At 50.2% G+C, this 20,469-nt stretch overlaps 1 protein-coding gene across 1 annotated transcript; it reads right to left on the reverse strand.

Annotated features, from left to right (window-relative positions):
- Positions 1–7,179: 7,179 nt before the first annotated feature.
- Hjv (hemojuvelin BMP co-receptor) lies at positions 7,180–10,371 on the reverse strand. Its single transcript, XM_004658945.2, has 3 exons — positions 10,275–10,371; positions 9,252–9,829; positions 7,180–7,806 (listed from the first exon to the last, which is right to left on the reverse strand). The coding sequence occupies exons 1-3, from the start codon at positions 10,369–10,371 to the stop codon at positions 7,180–7,182; spliced, it is 1,302 nt and encodes a 433-aa protein (XP_004659002.1).
- Positions 10,372–20,469: the final 10,098 nt, after the last annotated feature.

A 20,469-nucleotide genomic window follows, 5' to 3' on the forward strand; every position in this document is an offset into this window, starting at 1 on the left:
ATGGATCCCCGGGTTTTCTGAAAAAGCCAGACCCCTATGTGAGCTAACTAAAGAGGGAGGTCCTTTTCAGTGGTCCCAAGACCAAGCATTTAACGAGATAAAACAAGCCTTGTTAACAGCACCTGCATTGGCGTTGCCTGATATTACCAAACCATTTCACCTTTATGTAGACGAAAGGAATGGAATAGCTAAGGGAGTTTTGACTCAGATGCTGGGACCCTGGAATCAACCAATTGCCTACCTATCCAAAAAAAACTGTATCCTGTAGCAGCAGGATGGCCACCATGTCTAAGGATAATAGCAGCAACAGCCCAGCTGGCAAATGATGCCAATAAATTAACATTAGGGCAGGAACAACAGGTGGTCACTCCCACACCACAGAGGGAGTTCTCAAACAACCCCCCCCCCCGGGGCTGGAGAGATGGCTTAGCGGTTAAGCGCTTGCCTGTGAAGCCTAAGGACCCCGGTTCAAGGCTCGGTTCCCCAGGTCCCACGTTAGCCAGATGCACAAGGGGGAGCACGCGTCTGGAGTTCGTTTGCAGAGGCTGGAAGCCCTGGCGTGCCCATTCTCTCTTTCCCTCTATCTGTCTTTCTCTCTGTGTCTGTCGCTCTCAAATAAATAAATAAATAAAAATTAAAAAAAAAAAACAAACAAACCCCCCGACCAATGGATGAGTAATGCTCGCATAACCCATTATCAAAGCTTGCCTTTGAACCCGCCGCAGATACAGTTTTCTTTCAGCACAGCCTTGAACCCCGCCACCTTGTTGCCGGACCCAGATCTGGAGGGTCCCCTCCATGATTGTGCTGAGATCCTGAGTCGAGTCTACAGCATTAGAGAAGATCTGGCCAACTAGCCTCTGCCAGACGCCGAAGTTACTTGGGATACTGATGGCAGCAGATTCGTGAAAAATGGACAAAGGTACGCAGGGGCTGCTGTGGTGAGTGAGACAGAGACTGTCTGGGCCACGGCATTACCTAGAGGGACTTCTGCACAGCCGGCAGAACTCATTGCTCTGACAAAGGCTTTGCAGTTAGGCAAAGGCAGGAAGCTGAATGTGTATACAGACAGCCGTTCTGCTTTTGCAACTGCCTATGTACATGGGGCTGTCTATCAAGAGAGAGGCCTCCTCACAGCAGAAAGAAAGGCAATTAAAAACAAAGAGCAGATTCTGGACTTGTTGGCCACCTTGTGGCTGCCCTCTAAACTGGCCATTATGCATTGCCCTGGCCAGCAAAGAGATGATACTCCGGTGACCAGGGGAAATATGAAGGGCAGATGAGGTCGCTAAGAGGGTCGCCCTAGATACTGAACTGGTATTGACTCTAATCCCGGACCCAGGACCTCCAACTTTACCTGACACTCCAGGGTATGCAGAGGAGGACACCAAACAGATTAGTAAATTTCCTTTAACACAAGAGAGCCCTGGAGGTTGAATCAAAAGTGAGGATGATAAGTTGATCCTTCCCACACACCTGGCTCAGGAGCTTCTCCAGCATTTGTACTTTTCTACACATCTGGGCACAAAGCAGACTGAAGAGCTGATAAGACAGAGTCACCCCAAAATACTTGACTTAGGATCTCAAATTGAAGAAATCACCAACAAATGCCTAAATTGTAAAATGACAAATGCAAACAATCATCCTAAAGGAGATGGGACATGCCAGCGAGGTTCCAAGCCTGAGGCACACTGGGAATTGGGCTTTACTGAGGTAAAACCTGGCAAATATGGTTAAAGGTATCTTTTAGTTTTTGTAGACACTTTTTCAGGATGGACCAATGTTTTCCCCACCAAGCACGAAACAGCTCAAGTGGTAACTAAGAAAATCCTAGAGGACATCCTTCCCAGGTGTGGAATGCCTGCTCTTTTGAGCTCAGACAATGGACCAACCTTTATCTCTCAGGTAACACAGGACGTTAAGATTTTGGGGGTGACTTGGAAATTATATTGTACTTATAGACCCCAAAGCTCAGGACAGGTAGAGAGAATGAATAGGACCCTAAAGGAGACCCTTACTAAATAACCATGGAGACTGATGGGGACTGGGTATTTCTCCTTCCCTGTGCCCTCTACAGGGTACAAAACACACCCTACATGATAGGCTTGACACCCTATGAAATAATGTTTGGGAGACCACCCCCAATTCTGCCCGACTTAAAAGCAGAGTTGATTGCTGAATTTGATAATCAACAATTGCATGGATCTCTTCAATCTCTTGCTAGAACTCATAAAGAGGTATGGCCAAGACTGAAGGCCATATATGAGACTGGACCTCCCTCACCGACCCATGGTTATAATCCAGGAAACCGGGTGTTTATTCGCCGCCATCGCCGCGAGACCAGCTGGAAGGGACCCTACATTATCATCCTGACCACACCTACTGCTGTGGAGGTAGAAGGGATCGCCGTGTGGATTCATCACACCCACTTTCCACTGGCAGCTCCATGAGCTGAACCTGAGGATTACCGGCCACAATAGGAGGTCGGGCAAGACCAAAAATCCCCGCTCAAACTCAAGCTTAATGATTCCTTTGCTGTTACAGACTGTCTGTGCTTCCCCTAGCCCGCACCAACCCCTCAACCTTACCTGGCAGGTCATCAGCTTAGTCTCAGGAGAAATACTGAACTCCACTTCCAAAGTTGCCCCCCCCTTCAACCTTGGTTCCCTGACCTGGGCTTTGACTTAGGGGCCCTGCACCAGCTAACATGGGATGACTCCTTTGTTCAGAAACTCTGATTTTATGTCTGCCCCAGACATATCTTGGGAAAACAATACCAGAAAAAAAAAAATGTGGGGGCGGAGAAGGGTTCTCTTGCGCCTCTTGGAGTTGTGTGTCCACAGGGCGCATTTGGAGGATGGACCCCTATACCCAGGATATAATCTCCCTCTCCCAGCGCCCTGGGACCCTTCCACCATGTAAAAAAACCAAGCTACCCAATGACTCTATAGAGGGTGACTGTAGCCCAGCAGTCCTCAAATTTACTAATTTAGGAAAAGCTGACACCAGGCAGGAGGAGGGATTAGCATGGGGAGTCCGTCTCTATGAAAAGGCCCAGATAGGATACCGAGACCCCAGAGCACGGTTCACTGCTCGCCTTCTTGCCTGGCCCTTGCAACGGCCGCCCAGCATAGGTACTAATAAAGTCATTGCTCCCCCTGCTCCAACACCCCGCCCCACCTTCCTGCCCATCACTTCGCCCTGGCCAGCTCCGAGTGTCCCCACGACCCTTCCCTAAGGCTTTCCCCTGGGCCCTTAGGAATCCTCCAAGCTTCCTTCCTCGCACTCAGCGCCGCCCTCACGGGTTCCTGTTGGCTCTGTCTGAATGCTAATCCCCCTTACTATGCAGGCTTCGCTATAACTGAGCCCATAACCCAAACCCTGACCATTCCTCTTGCAGGTGGCAATCCACAGGAGGGCTTTCCCTCCAGGCGGTTACTGGGAGAGGTCTATGCATCGGAAAGGTACCCCCCCCCCCATTCATCAGCATTTATGTAATGATTCCTATGCATTTACTATCGCTGGGGACTACCTCATACCACTCGAGAATGCCTGGTGGGGGTCCTCCACTGGCTTAACGCCTTGCCTCCACTCCTCAGTCCTAAATCGGACCCAAGATTTCTGCATGCTAGCCCAGCTCCTCCCTAGGGTGTCCACCCTGATGAGGAAGTGATGACTGTCCTGGAATACTCTGGCCTGAGATGACCCAGACGGGCAACTGGCCACTGACATTTTACTCTCCTCCCTGTTGGGGCTGGGCATCGCCAGAGGCGTTGGTACCGGAACTGCTGCCCTCACCCTTCAGAAACAGAATTATAACAGCTTCCGCCTGGCCACAGATGCTGATTTGGCGGATTTAGAAGGATCCATTTCTCACGCGCAAGGATCCTTATCTTCCCTGGCTGAGGTTGTGTTACCGAATCCAAGGGCATTAGCTTTGCTCTTCCTCCAGCAGGCCGGCTGGTTTATGTGCTGCCTTAGGTAAGAAATGCTGCTTCTGTGTCGATCACTCAGGAATAGTTAAAGAATCCCTGGCTAACGTACGGGAAGGTTTAGCCAAAAGCAAGCATGAGCGAGAGGGTTCTAGGTGATGGTTTGAGTCTCTGTTTAACAATTGCCCCTGATTCACCACCCTGTTTTTCAGCCTCAATTGGCCCGCTAACTCTCTTCCTTCTAATCCTCACTCTAGGTCGCTGGTTACTTAACAGATAGGTTGGTGAACTTTGTCAGTGAACGCATTAATATTGTGCATTTTATGGTTCTCAGAAGTCAGCATGCCCCCCTAGACGGCGATGGCGGATTTTGAAGCCAAGGATGGCTTCTCTAAGGGTTCATAGAGAGGGGGGAATGAAGGACCAGTAGATAGAAGTGACACCATGACAGGTTGTAACTGTCTCATAGGCCACAGTTCCCCGAAACCTATCAGGAACAAACAGTAACGGGAAAAACCGCAAAATGTACCTTCCCCACCCAACCGAGTCCCTAAAGCGAGTGGTCACTGAGGAATAGGTAAGCCAATCACACACTGCCTCACCAGATGATGTAAATGTCACCCAGTAGAATGCTTGTCAACCTGGACTTTAAGAGAGACACACACACACACACACACACACACACACACACACACACACACAGAGAGAGAGAGAGAGAGAGAGAGAGAGAGAGAGAGAGACAGAGAGAGAATGGGCGCACCAGGGCCTATAGCCACTGCAAATGTCACTTGGTGCATCTGGCTTACGTGGGTCCCTATGCTTGCAAAAAACACAGTAAAAGGCCTGCTCTTTTGTTTCCTGGGGCTCTTGTACAGATCCACTGCATTGGTGAAGTCAAGAGTCCGAGCTTAAGCTTCTTGCCCTTGCGTACGTGTTTGGTTCTCCTTGGTGGTCACTGGTGGGGGGGGGGGGGGCCAAGAACTGGGCATAACAAATCCCAGCACTTGGGAGGCAGAGGTAAATTCCACATCAGCCTGAGCTACAGTGTGACCCTATCTTGAAAAACAAAAACCAAACAACAACAACAACAACAACAAAATACTTAAAAAAAAGCCAGGCCTGGTAGGGCACACCTTTAATCCTAGCACTTGGGAGGCAGAGTAGGTGGATCATTGTGAGGTCAAGGCCACCCTGAGTGAATTCCAGGTCAGCCTGGGTTAGAGCGAGACCCTACCTTGAAAAACAAACAAAACAATTATTTATTTCCAAGTGTGTGTGTATGTTTGTGTCCGTCTGTGTGCATGTGGGCATGTGCATCCGTAACTCCTTGCCAGAGTCTCATGTCCAGCTTTACACAGGTACTGGGGAATTGAACCCAGCCCAGCAGGCTTTGCAAGCAAGTACCTTTAATTGATGAGCCATCTCCCCAGCCACCCTGAATTATTTTTTATATTTAATTATAATTATTATCATTGTGGTGATGGTGATCAAATTTAAGGCCTTGTGCATACTGGGCCCACTACTTTACTTTTTTTTTTTTTTTTTTTTTTGAGGTTTGGTCTCAATCTAGCTCAGGCTGACCTGGAATTCACTATGTAGTCTCAAGGTGGACTCGAACTTACAGCCATCCTACCTCTGCCTCCCTAGTGCCAAGATTAGAGGCTTGCGCTACCACACCTGGCATGAATGAATATTTTTAAGGAGTTTATAACATTGCCTGGAAGATTTTAAGCTCTAAATATATGTTAGCTGCTAATCAAATTTGAGCTCCCTATAATCTGGCCTACCCAACCCTCTATCCATAACTCCTTGACCACTTTGAGTTTTGTTGGTTTCTCCACTGAATCATGACTCTGTAAACAACCCCCAGTGGTTTTCATTGCCTGGCAGGTCTTTTAACAGTTTGAATCCCATCCAGTCTTCAAATCCCACCTCCTCTCTTACCTTTCAGCACCTCTCATTAGTTTGGTTCTCACCAGCTGTCTTCCCATAGGAGTTCCCAAAGCCATAGTGAAGAGGGTTGGAGAGATGGCTGAGTAGTTAAGGTACTTGTCTATGAAGCCTAAGGACAGGACCCAGGTTCAATTCTCCAGGACCCACGTAAGCCAGATGCACTAGGTGACATCTGCAGTGGCTACAGGCCCCGGTGCGCCCATTGTTCCTCTGTGTGTGTGTGTGTGTCTCTTTCTAAAATACAAATGATTTTTGTCTCCCCAACAGCCTGTAAATTCCCCAAGGATAGAAAACAGAAGCTCAACTACATTTTGTGCATCGGTAAAGAGATATAACATAGAAGCCAGGCGTGGTGGTGCACGCCTTTAATCCCAGCATTTAGGAGGCAGAGGTAGGAAGATCGTCATGAGTTCGAGGCCACCCTGAGACTACATCATGAATTCCAGGTCAGCCTGAGCTAGAGTGAGACCCTACCTCGAAAAACCAACCAAAGAGAGAGAGAGAGAGAGAGAGCTTGATTCAACATAGGCAACTGAGAACAGTATGGAGAATTCAGTTTTAATAACAGATTAGCCTGGTATGGGATGCCAACTTCCATCCTGTCTGTGCCAGTCTCCAAAAGCTGACCCCCTTCACCTATGACCCAGTCAAGGCCACAGTCATTTCTGAACCAAACAGGCAGAATATACCTTACCCACATATGTTTACCAAATAAACTTCTGTCACTAAAGATCTTCCCCTCTCAGGTCTTGCTTGCTTCGTTCTCATCTCTAACAAATCTCAGCCCTTCAGTTCTTGCTGGTCATTAGGACCCCTGCAGGAGTGATCTCAGTAGAAGAACTGGAATACTGTTTACTAGAAAAAGCACTGGGGAGCCGGGCGTGGTGGCACACTCCTTTAATCCCCAGCACTCGGGAGGCAGAGGTAGGAGGATCGCCGTGAGTTCGAGGCCACCCTGAGACTATATAATGAATTTCAGGTCAGCCTGGGCCAGAGTGAAACATTATCGAAAAACCAAAAAGAAAAAGAAAAAGGACTGGGAAAATTCACAGTGAAGCCCACCCCACCCCCCTACAGAGGTCTATAATGAAAAAAGGTTGCCCAGAATCCTTATTTGGTGACCATTTCAAGTGTGGCCTGCAGCCCAGCCCACCTCACCTAACAAAATAGGTGTCATTATTTCGAACATCTCCACAATCCTGGCTGTTTTCCTTGGCACTTCTTTCCCCCACCCCTCCCCAGCCAACCTTTATCCTCAAACCGTGTCCAAGCTAGTCACGGGGCTGCTAGCCCACTACTGAATGATGCAGAGCCACAGAACCAAAAGGCCAGAAAGAAGCGCGGCTACAGAGGTCGGTGCGCACAGCGCGCACCCTGCATCTGGCGGGAAGAGATGCAACTTCTCCAAGTCCGGCAGGAAGGCCCGAGCGTCCTCCAGAGCCGCCCGCGCGGCCACGGTGAAGTTGGGGTCACCGGAGATGGAAACATCAAAGACGCAGGACTGGAAGTAGGCGTCTTCCACCGGCAGCCCTTCTTTGCACAGCTGCCTGGCGGTGTCCACCGTCATGGCCCCCCGGCGGTTGCGCTCGGAGCGCGAGAGGCGCTGGCTCGGGGGGCATCCGCCGACGCACAGCTGCAAGTCCTGCTCGGCCGAAAAGGCCCTCGCCACGTCCTCCGCCACCTTGATGGAGAAGGACAGCTGCCCCGCCGTCTGCCGGATGATGATCGTCGTGCCAATGTAGGCGGCCCGGATCTCCACATGGCTCCCCGGGTGGGCAGTCTGAATGGATAAACTCGAGCCCCCGGGTCGGTCCCCTCCGTTGACAGAACCGTCTTCGAAGGCCGCGGGAAGATTGTCCACCTCGGCCTGGTAGACCCGCTGATCAATGCATTCCTGCATGTTCTTAAATATGATGGTGAGCTGTGAGGGAGGGCGAGAGGGGAAGGGTTTAAAAAAGGAGTTCACTTGCGGGCTGGAGAGATGGGTCAGTGGTTAAGGCGCTTGCCTGCAAAGCCTAACAACCCAGCTTGTATTCCCCGGTACCCAAGTAGAGCCAGATGCACAAAGAGGTACGTGCATCTGGAGATGGTTTGCAGGGGCTGGAGGCTCTGCCTGTCTTCTCTCTACACTGTTTTTTGTTTGTTTGTTTTTCCAGGTAGGGTCTCACTCTAGCCCAGGCTGACCTGGAATTCACTCTGTAGTCTCAGGGTGGCCTGAACTCATGGTGATCCTCCTACCTCTGCCTACCAAGTGCTAGGATTAAATGCGCCACCACGCCCAGCTCTTACACTTTTTTAAAAAAATATCTTTTTAATTTTTATTTATTTGACAGAGAAAGAGGAAGGGAGAGAGAGAGAGAATGGGCGCACCAGGGCCTCCAGCCACTGCAAACAAACTCCAGACGCATGCGCCCCTTGTGCATCTTGCTAATGTGGGTCCTGGGGAATACAATATCGGTCCTTTAGCTCTGCAGGCAAACGCTTTAACCGCTAAGCCATCCCTCCAGTTCTCTCTACACTCTTAAATAAATAAATAATAAGCAAAGCTATGTGTGGTGACGCCCGCCTTTAATCCCAGAACTCGGGGAAGCAGAGGTAGTTGGATTGCAGTGAGTTCGAGGCCGTCTTGAGACTAACAGTGAATTCCAGGTCAGCCTGGCCTAGAGTGAGACCCTACCTCGAAAAAACAAAAGTAAACAAAAATATCAAGTAAAAAATAAAAATAAAAAAATAGAAAAATAGTTCATTTGGGGCTCAATGCATTCTCCTCACAACCGGCTCGCGTACATATGAAGATCTAATCCAGGCAGAGATACAAGGTTTCTTCGCTCAGTCCTGGATCTTTTCCCTCTTCACCCCCCTCTCTCTCGATTTCTTTTCTTTTTTGGGGGGCCTCAACCTCAACAACTCCTGGAAGTGGAGGAAATGTGTCCCTTTTGAAATTTCTTGGGTCTACCATACTGTTATGCACTGTTAGGCTCTTCCCGCTTTCTGGATTTGAATGAAACTGATTTACCAGAGCAAGAACCAAACCAAAAGTTTGTTTGTTTTTGGTTTTTTGAGGTAGTGTCTCACTCTGGCCCAGAATGACCTGGAATTCACTATGTAGTCTCAGGGTGGTCTCGAACTCACGGCGATCCTCCTGCCTCTGCCTCCCTAAACGCAGGGATTGAAGGCGTGCGCTACCACCGCGCCGGGCCAGACCAGAGCCAGTGTTTGCCTGGAAGGAGGAAGCGATGCAGGGTGATGGATCGCAGAGCGTGGCTGGGAGAATTTTCAGTGGGGATGGACTAGGGTGGAGTGGCCGCGGCAGGACGCCCCCACCCCCGGAGAGGTAGGTCCGGGAGGCCAAATGGAATCCCTGACCTTCCGCGTGGTGGTGGCGTTGGTGGCCTCCGATGCCACGGGGGAGCTGGTGGCCTGGACGAAGAGGAAGTCGTTGTCCAGCAGGGGCCACGCTCCCTGGACGCGGCACGTGTGGAAGTGGTGGTGGAAGCTGCGCACGTGCGGGTCCCCGAAGGCGGCGCAGTGCAGGAAGCCCGGGCGCCGCCCGTGCAGCCGCGCGAAGCGCTTCTCGAAGTCGCAGGGGTCGGCGGCGGGCTGCGCCGGGTCGGAGGCGGAGCCGGGCAGGCCGGGGCCCCGGGGCGGGGGCGGGGCCGTGGGGCCCTGGCGCGAGCAGTTGTGCTGGATCATCAGGTCCTCGATGCCGTGCACGGCGGAGTGGAAGGCCAGGTCCCCGCGGCAGGTGCGCGCCGTGCGCCGCGTGCAGAGCGCGTAGGAGCGGAGGGCTCGGCAGAGGGCGCCCGAGGCCGCCGCGCCTCCCCCGGCTCCTCCTCCTCCTCCTCCTCCTCCTCGGTGCGCCCCTGGGGATCCCGCACTTCTTAGGCCCAGGGTGGATGACACGTACTCGGCGTTGCAACGGAGGATCTTGCATTGAGAGTGAGCTGAGGATGGAATGCAGACGCGGTGTGACACGGTAGCCGGACCACTGCGCGCCCCCAGATCTCATCAGCGGGCCCAGGCTGTTCGCACGCACCCAGCTAAGGGGCTTCGCCGTCCCCAGCCCTCAAAGCTCCCCCTAGTCCTTGCCGCCTCAATCCTTCTAACTTGAAGACAAGTAAACCGGTTAAGATCTTTCGTTATGAGTCCAAGGGCTCCCTCGCTGACCTTCCCCAGGTTGAATGGTGGCGCACGTCTTTAATCCCAGCGCCTGGGAGGCTGAGGTAGGAGGATCCCCGTGAGTTCGAGGCCAGCCTGAGACTCCACAGTGAATTCCAGGTCAGGGTTAGAGCGAGACCCGTCTCTCCTGATCACACAGGCTCACACGCCCATCCCTCGGCAGCAGACTCCCTTCTCGATGTCCCCTCCCCGTCCCTGACCCTTCCTTACCATGTCCACACAGAAGCAGCAGGAGAATGAGTGTGCTTAGAGTTGGGAGTCTGCCGTGGGAGGACCGGGGGCCAGGGGGCTGCCCTGGATCCCCCATACCATGTCCAGCCAGGTCCCCTCACGCGTCGGTTCTTCCCAGCTGACGGTTCTCCTACCTAGTGAATTTTGACCAGCTGTCCTGTGACTGATGAAGGAACATGGCTGGGCATGGGGGAAAGAGAAGAGTTGAAGATTGATCAGGACGGTGTGAAGAGGATCTGGAGGGATCAAGACAAGGGTTAAGCAGACGGGAGCTTGGGGAGGATGAGGCTCCTCAATACGTCAGTGCACCGCTGTGGCCACCCTCACGCCCCTTGTGCAAACACCCGCAGGTGGGGGTGGAGGGAAGGTTAAATGACCTCTGCGGGCAGAGTACACTGTTGCCCCATCCTGACTACCAAACAGCAGATATGTCCAAAAAATAGGAATCATGGGATAGGTTCCCCAATAGAATTAGGATCTGAAATACTTCAAAACATCAGAAACATCCCTCTTGCCAGCCGGGCTGGTGCGTGCCTTTAATCCCAACACTCGGGAGGCAGAGGTAGGAGGACTGCTGTGAATTCAAGGTCACCCCAAGACACATATAGTGAATTCCAGGTCAGCCTGCGCTAGAATGGTTGCGCATGCCTTTAATCCCAGCACTCGGGAGGCAGAGGTAGAAGGATCCCCATGAGTTCGAGGCCACCCTGAGACCACACAGTGAATTCCAGGTCAGCCTGGGCTAGAAGTGACATCCTACCTCAAAAAAAAAAAAGCCTCTTACTCAACCCTCCCAATGATTGAAGGAATGAATCCACTGGGATTCATTCATCTTTTTTTCTTCTTCTTTGTAATAGAGGAACAAGGAACACAAGGGGAGAAGGTAGAATACTTATGCCACGTTTCCAGTGAAAAGAGAGCTCATCTCTCTGGTGGAATGGAGTGCAAACCAAGCATTCCAATCAATATTTGCTTTTTTTTTTTTTGCTAAGTCAACAGTCTTTGCGTTCTTCCAGGCCCGAACTGAAGAACCCCTCTGTCCATTAATCTCCCCTTTGCACACTTGGAAGTTCACAGTCTTTTGAGGAAGACAGCACTTGGGAAGGGGTAACTTCCTCCCTCTAGCCAGATTACCTGCTTTGGGGTAAATTTATATGAGCCAGGGCAGAACAGGCCTACAGAAGAAGAGCTTAGGAGAGCAATGGGTTAGAGATGATTGACAAGCTTAAGGAGCCTCTTTCTCCCCAAGCTCCAGCCTGCCTAGTCCCATCCTTGGCTTGACTCCCTTGGTTCCCTCCACATCCCCCTTGGAAGCCCGAGAAGAGTGTCAGTGACTGCCGCCCTGATGCCACACGCGTGCCACACGTGGTCTTGATGAGAAAACTACCACAGGGGGTGGGGAATCTCCTGAAACCTCCCCAGAAGTCTTCAGGTGCGGATTGGGAGAGGAGCTCAGTGATCTGGTCCATGTTGAGCAAACTCAACGCCAACGCTGTCCCCCACCCCGCTGCACATGCACACGCATGCGCGCACACACACACACAGTCCTGGGTTAACAAGGTAAAGAGGTAAAAAGTGCCAGAGGAGAGACAGCATTAAACTTCAAATGACCATAGGTCAGAAATCAGAAAAAAAGGAAAAAAAAAAAAAGAGAGAGAGAGAGACAGAAGTGAAAATGGCAATTGGGGCACCTTGGTACGGGAGATACCCTTGTTTTTAGAACAGACCCAGCCAGACAAGAAAGGGTCTGTAATTTACTGAAAGCCTAGCCTCGATCCAAAAGCTTATTATAACACTCATAATTCCATTTTGACTTACTGTTTTCCAGAGGTCAAATATTACACTGATACCCAACTCTCCATCCATGGTTGTGTATTATGTTGGTTTGCTCCAGCCAGGGGGTGCCCCGTATCTTTTCCCATGTCGCCCCAGTTCCTCAGGCCGGCTGCTATCGCACTGAGGTCACAGAGCTACAGAAGGGTTAGTTGGGGTGGGGGGGTAAGTATATGGCTGGCCAGAGCACTGGACAGCTGAGAGGGGGAGGGAGGTAGCTACTGAGTTGACAGTTTTAAAAATAGCTAAGTCCAAAATTCCAGGAACGTTGGTGGCAGTAGGGTGTGGGAATAGGGGCAGCGGGAAAGGTAGGAAAATTAGAAGAATATGAATTAGAAGAAGACAGAATATGAAGTATTGGGTGCCAAGTGGGAGAGCAGGTAAAGTCATACATCCAATTCCAGTTTGTGTGATCTGCAGCCATGCAGACTCCAGACAGCCTTCCAGTGTTCTCAGGAACGAGCTCTTGGCCCTTAAAAACTATGGTGGAGGAAGCCAGGCGTGGTGCCACACACCTTTAATACCAGCACTCGGGAGGCAGGGGTAGGATGATTGCTGTGAGTTCGAGGCCACCCTGAGACTTCATAGTGAATCCCAGGTCAGCCTGAGCTAGAGTGAGATCCTACCTTAAAAAAAAAAATATATGGTGGAGGACAGGAGAGATTGCTCAGTGGTTAAGGCATTTGCCTGCAAAGCCCAATGATCCCGTTTCGATTCTCCAGGACCTCTGTAAGCCAGATGCACAAGGGGGAGCACGCATCTGGAGTTCGTTTGCAGTGGCTGGAGGCCCCGGAATGCCCATTCTCTCTCTCTCTCACATAATAAACAAAATATATTAAAAGAAATCATGGTGGACTATTGGATGCTATCATTTATTATCCCGATCCCTGTGAGGGATGCTGAATATTAGATTTAGTTCCAATGGAGTGTCGGGGAGGCAGCTGGCTAGAGAGCTCTGCAGCAAGGCCAGTTCACAGACCCTTCCCCCATCTTTGCAGAGTATTGCCAAGCAAACCAGCTGTCCAGAGAAGAAACCTGAGCCGAGTTGTGTAGGATGAAGGTTTGTTCTGTCTGTCCAGCCCATATCACTGCACCTGTCTGTCCCTCCCTCCTCCGTTTTCAGAAGTTAGTGCCATAATCTTTCCTCCGTGTCCCCTCGTCAGTGCACAAAAAATACAAGCTCCTGAGTTGTTCAGGGAGAAACTAACAGAGACAAAGTGTTAAAGAAGTAGTGGAGTGGAATTCCTTTTTTTGTTTGTTTGTTTTTGACGTAGAGTCTCACTGTAGTCCAGGCTGATGTGGAATTCACTATGTAGTCTCAGGGTGGCCTCGAACTCACTGCCTCCCGAGTGCTGGGATTAAAGGTGTTGCACCACTGTGCCCAGCTCGAGTCCCAACAGACTGGCTTTCCTTCCCTCCTCCCTCCCTTCCTCTCTCCCTCCCTCCCTTCCTTTCTTTCTTTCTTAGACAGAGAGAGAGAATGAATTGGCGCACCAGGGCGTGTAGCCACTGTAATGGAACACGGGACTCCAGATGTGCGTCGCCTCACGTGTTTGCGTCACCTTGTGGCTTACGTGGGATCTGAAGAGGCAAACATGAGTCCTTCAGCTTTTGCAGGCCCTTAACTCTCCAGCCTGAGTAGATTTTTTTATTATTATTATTTATTTATTTGAGAGCGACAGACATAGAGAGAAAGACAGATAGAGGGAGAGAGAGAGCATGGGCGCGCCAGGGCTTCCAGCCTCTGCAAACGAACGAACTCCAGATGCGTGCACCCCCTTGTGCATCTGGCTAACATGGGACCTGGGGAAGCGAGCCTCGAACCGGGGTCCTTAGGCTTCACAGGCAAGCACCTAACCACTAAGCCATCTCTCCAGCCCCATATTTTTATTTTTATTTTTATTTATTTATTTATTTATTTATTTTTAAGGTAGAGTCTTACTCTAACCCAGGCTGACCTGGAATTCACTATGTAGTCTTGAGGGTGGCCTCGAACTCACAGCGATCCTCCTACCTCTGCCTCCCACACTCTTTAATTTCAGCCTCGCCAGTGACACTGAAGAAGTATCGCTTGTCTGGGTCACTAGCAAGAGCTCTGATTTCCCGAAGGAAAGAGCTGGGGTCTCGCTGCCGCCGGAGGTCTTCGCCAAGGACCCGAGTTCAAGATCGGATCCCCCAGTTGTGTAAAGTAAGGTGTTAGGAGCTGATACAGTTTTTGTGTGTGTGTGGGGGGGGGTAGGGTCTCCCTCTAGCCCAGGCTGACCTGGAACTCATTCTGTAGACCCAGCTGGCCTTGAATTTACAGTGATCCTCCTACCTCTGCCTCCCAAGCTTGAGATTAAAGGTGTGCGCCACCACACCCAGCTTTCTGTCTGCATCTTTGTCTCTCTCTCACACAAAAAAATAAAAATAAATAAAAATTTACAGAAGAAAAAAGATAAACCATATTCAAACAACCCAAACCTAAAATTTTGGCTGGGGAGATCACTGCTTAGTAGTAAAGGCTTTTGTTTGCAAAGCCTGGGTTCAATTCCCCATATCCATTTAGAGTCAGATGCACAAAGTGTCCCATGTGTCTGGAGTTTGTTTGCAGTAGCGAGAGGTTCTGGCACACTTATACCTGTTTATATATCCTATATATTTTGTTTTGTTTTTCGAAGTAGGGTCTTTAACCAAGGCTACATGGCATTCACTGTGTAATCTCAGGGTGGCCTCAAACTCACAGCGATCCTCCTACTCTGCCTCCTAAATGCTGGGCTTAAAGGCGTGCACCACCACACCCAGCTAAAAATATTTTGCAAATTTAAATCTTTTTTGGTGGTGCACGCCTTTAATCCCAGCGCTCCGGAGGCAGAGGTAGGGTGTTCAAGGCCAGCCTGCGACTACATAGTGAATTCCAGGTCAGCATGGGATCAGAGTGAGGCCCTACCTCGAAAAAACCAAAGAAAGAAATGAAAAGAAAAGACCGAAAATAGCAAGTGTTGAGGATCGGGAGGGAGCTGTATTAGAGGCCCATAGACTGCTGCTGGGAATACAGCATGGTGCAGCTGCTGAGAAGTCTGGCAGCTCCTGAATAAGCTAAATATGGAATATGACTCAGCATTTCCACTCTTCCAGTGCAAACCCCAAAGGACCAGCCTGCTCACGGTTGAACTGACATCTCTCCAGCCCTTTCTTCCATCTTTTCTTCTTTTCTTTTCCCTTCCTCTCCCTCCCTCCCTTTCTCTTCTTAAGTAGTCTGTAATGTCCTAGAACTCCCTGTACGTGTCCGGAGGCTGGCCTTGAACGGCTCTTCCAGTCACCAAGGGATCAGTGCGCCCACCGCCGCTGCCCAGGGTTCGCGGCTCCTCCGATGCCAGCTTCTGCAGCTGCGCAAGCGGACCCCGCGAAATCGCCATTGCGCCTTGGTTCTGGGGCTCCTGGCCCGTTTGCTTCCTTCCTTCTCCCCGCCGCCCAGTCCTCCAGCTTGCTTCATGAACAATGCCCTGGGGTTTTGTCCTTTCAAGAGAGGGACTGCGGGGCTCGTCCAGTCACGTCTTTACTGATTTTCCACCAGATTGGGAACCCTTTAGGTGAAGTTTTTTGTATCTTTTTGGGGGGAGGGGGAGTTAAGGTAGGGTCTCATTCTAGCCTAAGCTGACTAGGAACTCACCTCAATCCTCCTACCTCAGCCTCCTGGGTGCAGGGAGGTTTTTTTTTTTTTTTTTTTTTTTAAGCCAGGTTCAATCCTCCAGGTCCCACTTAAGCCAGATGCACATGGTGGCACATATGTCTGGAGTTGTTTTGCAGGAGCTGAAGGCCCTGGAGTGCCCATTTTTTCTTTCTCTCTAATATATAAAAATTGAGGGCCAGGCGTGGTGGCGCACACCTTTAATCCCAGCACTTGGGAGGCAGAGGCAGGAGGATTGCCGAGAGTTTGAGGCCACCCTGAGATTACATAGTGAATTCTAGGTCAGCCTGAGCCAGAGTAAGACCCTACCTCGAAAAACCAAAAAAAAAAAAAAAAAAAAAAAAAAAGATTTCCTTTTGCCAGAGCATGGTGGTGCACGCCTTTAATCCCAGCACGTGGGAGACAGAGATAGGAGGATGTTCGAGGCCACCCTGAGACTACACAATGAAATCCAGGTCAGCCTGAGGTAGAGTGATCAGACCCCCTCCTTCCTTAGCCCTTACCGTATCTCATCTAGGGATAAGTACTCTGCCACCCCAGTGGACACTCAAAACTTAATCTCTCTTTGTTCCTACTCTTCCCCTGATCCTAAAACGCCCCTACGACTGCCCAGAATGCCATATCCATGCAGTTATGGACACTAAACAGGCTCATTGCAAGCTCCAGGAAGATCTGCACGATCTAACCTTCTCCACCACCCCCTGGATCTCCGTCCTTGATTATTCTCTCTCCCTCGCCAGTCAACTCAGTCTTCCCAGCCACACTGCCTGCTTCCTGTGCGCTTCCCTCGAGCGCCCCGCTCGTCACTGCACTCCCTCTGTTCAATGTCACCTCTGCTTCAGACACTCCCTGCTTCTGGCGTCCTCTCTCCAAGCTCCCTATCCCACTCTGTCTTCCAAACCGCCTTGATCGCTGGCATAAGGACATCTCTCAGTGCTGGTCGGGAGCTTGCAGGAATAACTCTATTGTGACAAACCACACCTGACCTAAGGGGATTTGTTTCTGGTGGGACTCCATGCTGTGTACTTGCATCTCTCTGAGAATGCACTCGGGCCCTTGCACCCCAGTCACTCTGGTTCCTAGCCTCACCAGGTACACAGAGAAAGAGAGCTGGCAGTCCTTCTTCCTAAGCAGGCTCATCATTACAAAAGAGCTGCTCACTTGCTTGTAATGGTAGGGGTGAGCTTGGCGGCCTGAGCCACAACCTGATCTCCTGTGAAAGGCTTTCTGCAGAACTGAGCATCGCAGTCCGGGGATCCACTGAGGCCCTGTGACTGCCGCAAGAGCAACCTACTTCTCTGGCCTCAGCTGTGCTACAGAACCGCCGAGCCCTAGACCTCTTGACAGCCGACAAAGGAGGGACCTGCCTTTTTCTGAATGAGGAATGCTGTGACCATGCCAACCGATCAGCCAAGGAAGAAGTCGAAATTAAAAAAAAAACTAAAAATTCTGGCTGACCAGCTTCAGCTAGGAACACCAGTCCATTTGGAGTCACGGAACATCTCTGGGACAGTCTGGGCCCGGCTTTGCCACTCTTAGGGTCTGTTTCTGGACTGTTCTTACTACTTGCCCTGGCCCCCTGCCTTCTGAGATGCATCCAAATCAGGTGGACCAATTCACCCACCTCAGAGTCAAGCAACTTTCACTGACCTGTCCCTCCTCTATCTCCCACCATCCTCTGGCCACGGGAGAGCCTAAGAGCTGACTCCTCATCACATGCCCTGAGGGGAGACCCAATCGGCCCCATCACCCCAGCCTCTCCCATAAGAGCTCATCGCCCCCTTGTGGTCAGCATGAAGACACTACAGAAGGAAAGACCATGGCCCCTGGTCACTAACAAAAGGCTGGAATGTTAGGTTGAAAAGGGCATCCCAAAAGGGAGTCACCAAAAGAAAACAGGATGGCTACAGGGAGATATAAGGAAATGGGTCATCCACATTCCTCAAGAAATTACCCAACCATTAATGCCCAAGAACAGAGATTTACTGCCCCTCCTTATCTCTCATCGGGTCACTCCTGGTCTCTCCATATGGCTAATGTAAGGAACAGATTTACTGCCCTAACAAGAAAATTCCTTCCCTTGCTCACCTTCCCCCAATTGAAAAGCCTATAAAGCCCGCGATCTGTCACCCCAAGCTGACTGCTCTGCTCTTGAGAGTCAGTCCTGGCAGCTCGTGGCCCCCTGAATAAAACTTCCATCTTTGCCTCAGAGTGCTCTCCGTGGTCCGTGGTCACTCCTGACCCTTAAAACAGTGAAGTAAAGGAACCACACTCCTGTCCACCCTTACTTGTGCCAGGAAGAGGAGGTGAACTCTGTCCTGGTGCTGTGATGCCGAGCAGGGCGTCTCGCACCCAGACACCATGTTGTCCTGTCCACGTGTGCTGTAGTGAAGGACTCAGGAACCAGATGGACGCCATGACAGGCTTCAGAGCCCTCAGCAGGCCTAAGCTGCTGTTTCCTGGCAAGGTCTAAGTTTTTGTTTTCCAGTAAGGGTGGGCTTAACAGTTACTGGAAACCGATTATGCCATGCATTCCTGAAGTCATAAGTTCAATTCCCCTAGCTCCAGCCCGCCGACCTTGCCGTAAGGGTAGGCTTAACAGTTAAATTGATTACCCCATACATTCCTGAAGTCACGAGACATTCCCGTAGTCATAGATGGGCTCAATTCCCCTAGCTCCAGCCCGCCAACTTTGCCCACCAAAATCCTAAACCAACCAGGAGAGTACAGTTTAAATCAACCAATCATGCACCCATCCCCTTCTTCTATGTCCAGATCCCTATAAAAACCCTGCCCTCCTACTACTCGGGGCTCTTGCACGGATCCACTGCGTTGGTGAAGTCAAGAGACCGAGCTTAAGCCCGAACTAAAGCTCCTTGCCCTTGCATACAGGTTTGGTTCTCCTTGGTGGTCACTGGGGGCACCGAGAACTGGGCAAAACAGTAGAAACTCTCTGGAAAGATCCCTCCAATGCCAGTATGAGTGAAAGGAGAGGGGCTTATTTCCCTGGGGCAAAGGAGCTTGAGGTAGCCCTACAAAGGAGCTCTAGCCCTGAGTTGAGATTTTTATTTACATTGTGATAGCTTTCACAGGTGAGGAGAGGGGTAAGTGAACCAGCAAGATGTGGCAAATTGTATATCCATCGTTTCTGTAGTCAGGCCACCTTAACAATGAACTTCATTTTACTTTGTTTTAGCCTAAACTGTCTTTCCATATTATTGTCCCTCTGGGCCCTTTCTGGACAGTTCCTTCTTTGGGATTTTTTTTCTGTGTGCTGACAAAGATAAGTTTTAGCTCCTCAGCCATGAATTCTTACAGTAACAGTTCAACGTTTAGCTTCTTTTCTACCACAGGTAATCCTGAGTTACCAAACATGACCAGCAGGTGGCACAATACTCAATGAAAAGGTACTATGGACCTTAAACCTTAAAACAAGGCTGATTTCCTTGGTGACATTATTGCGTGACATTTTCCCAGGGAGGCGCAAAGATCAGGCACTTGAAGACAAACCAAAGAGGGGAAAGGAGGAAGAAGAAGAAAGAAGCTGGGCTTGGTGGCACACGCCTTTAATAGCACCCAGGAGGAGAGGTAGGAGGGTCACCATGAGTTTGAAGCCACCCTGAGACTACATAGTGAAATCTAAGTCAGCCTGAGCTAGAGAGTGAGACCCTACCTCAAAAAGCAAGCAAGCAAACAAAAAGCAAATCAACAACACACACAAAGAAAGAAAGAAAGAAAGAAAGAAAGAAAGAAAGAAGGAAGGAAGGAAGGAAGGAAGGAAGGAAGGAAGGAAGGAAGGAAGGAAGGAAGGAAGAAAGAAAGAAGGAGGGAAGGAAGGAAGGAAGCCGTGGTGGCACATTCCTTCAATCCCAGCCCTCGGGAGGCAGAGGTAGGAGGATCACTGTGAGTTCGAGGCCACCCTGAAGCTACATAGTGAATTCCAGGTCAGCCTGGGCTAGAGTGAGACCCTACCTCAATCTATTATCAAAGCAATTTCTTCCAGGACTTGGAAGGCAGAGGTAGGTGGATCACCATGAGTTCGAGGCCACCCACCCTGAAACTACATAGTGAATTCCAAGTTAGCTTGAGTTACAGTGAAATCCTACCTTGAAAAAAAAAAAAAAAAAAAGCATTTCTGACTTAAGTAGGAATGTGGAAAGGAGCCTTTAGAAATTTCAATTTGAGCTCATGCAGTTAATCAGAATGAAATAACGATAGGGAGTCTGTTGCTTGTTTATGATTTTAAATTTTTCAAACCCACAGAGAAGATGAAAGTGTGACATAACAACCAGGCGATTGGTCGCTGATCTTTTGTCATATTTGCTTTCTTTTCTCTCGCACTCACGTTAAATTGCAATAAATGGCCGGTGGTGGGGGACTCTTCCACCTCCCCCAGTCTGGCTTGCACATCGCTTTCCTTCTCTTCTCTCCCTCTCTAAGATCTAGAACCTGGGGACCACCAGGGAGTTAAACTCAGAGAAGCAGCATGCTGTAGACTGAGAATTCTTTGTTGTCTACCCAGGAAAAGTGCTGCAGATGCAATGTCACCGCAGAAGTCGAAGATTCTACAGTTAATCTCAGTACATAGATAAGACAGCAAACCCTACAGGTGCATTAGAAAAGCACACTGAATTAGAGACATGTAGACTTAACAGCACACTTGCCATCATG

This window comes from Jaculus jaculus, chromosome 19, assembly GCF_020740685.1.
Source record: "Jaculus jaculus isolate mJacJac1 chromosome 19, mJacJac1.mat.Y.cur, whole genome shotgun sequence".
Lineage (NCBI taxonomy): Eukaryota > Metazoa > Chordata > Mammalia > Rodentia > Dipodidae > Jaculus > Jaculus jaculus.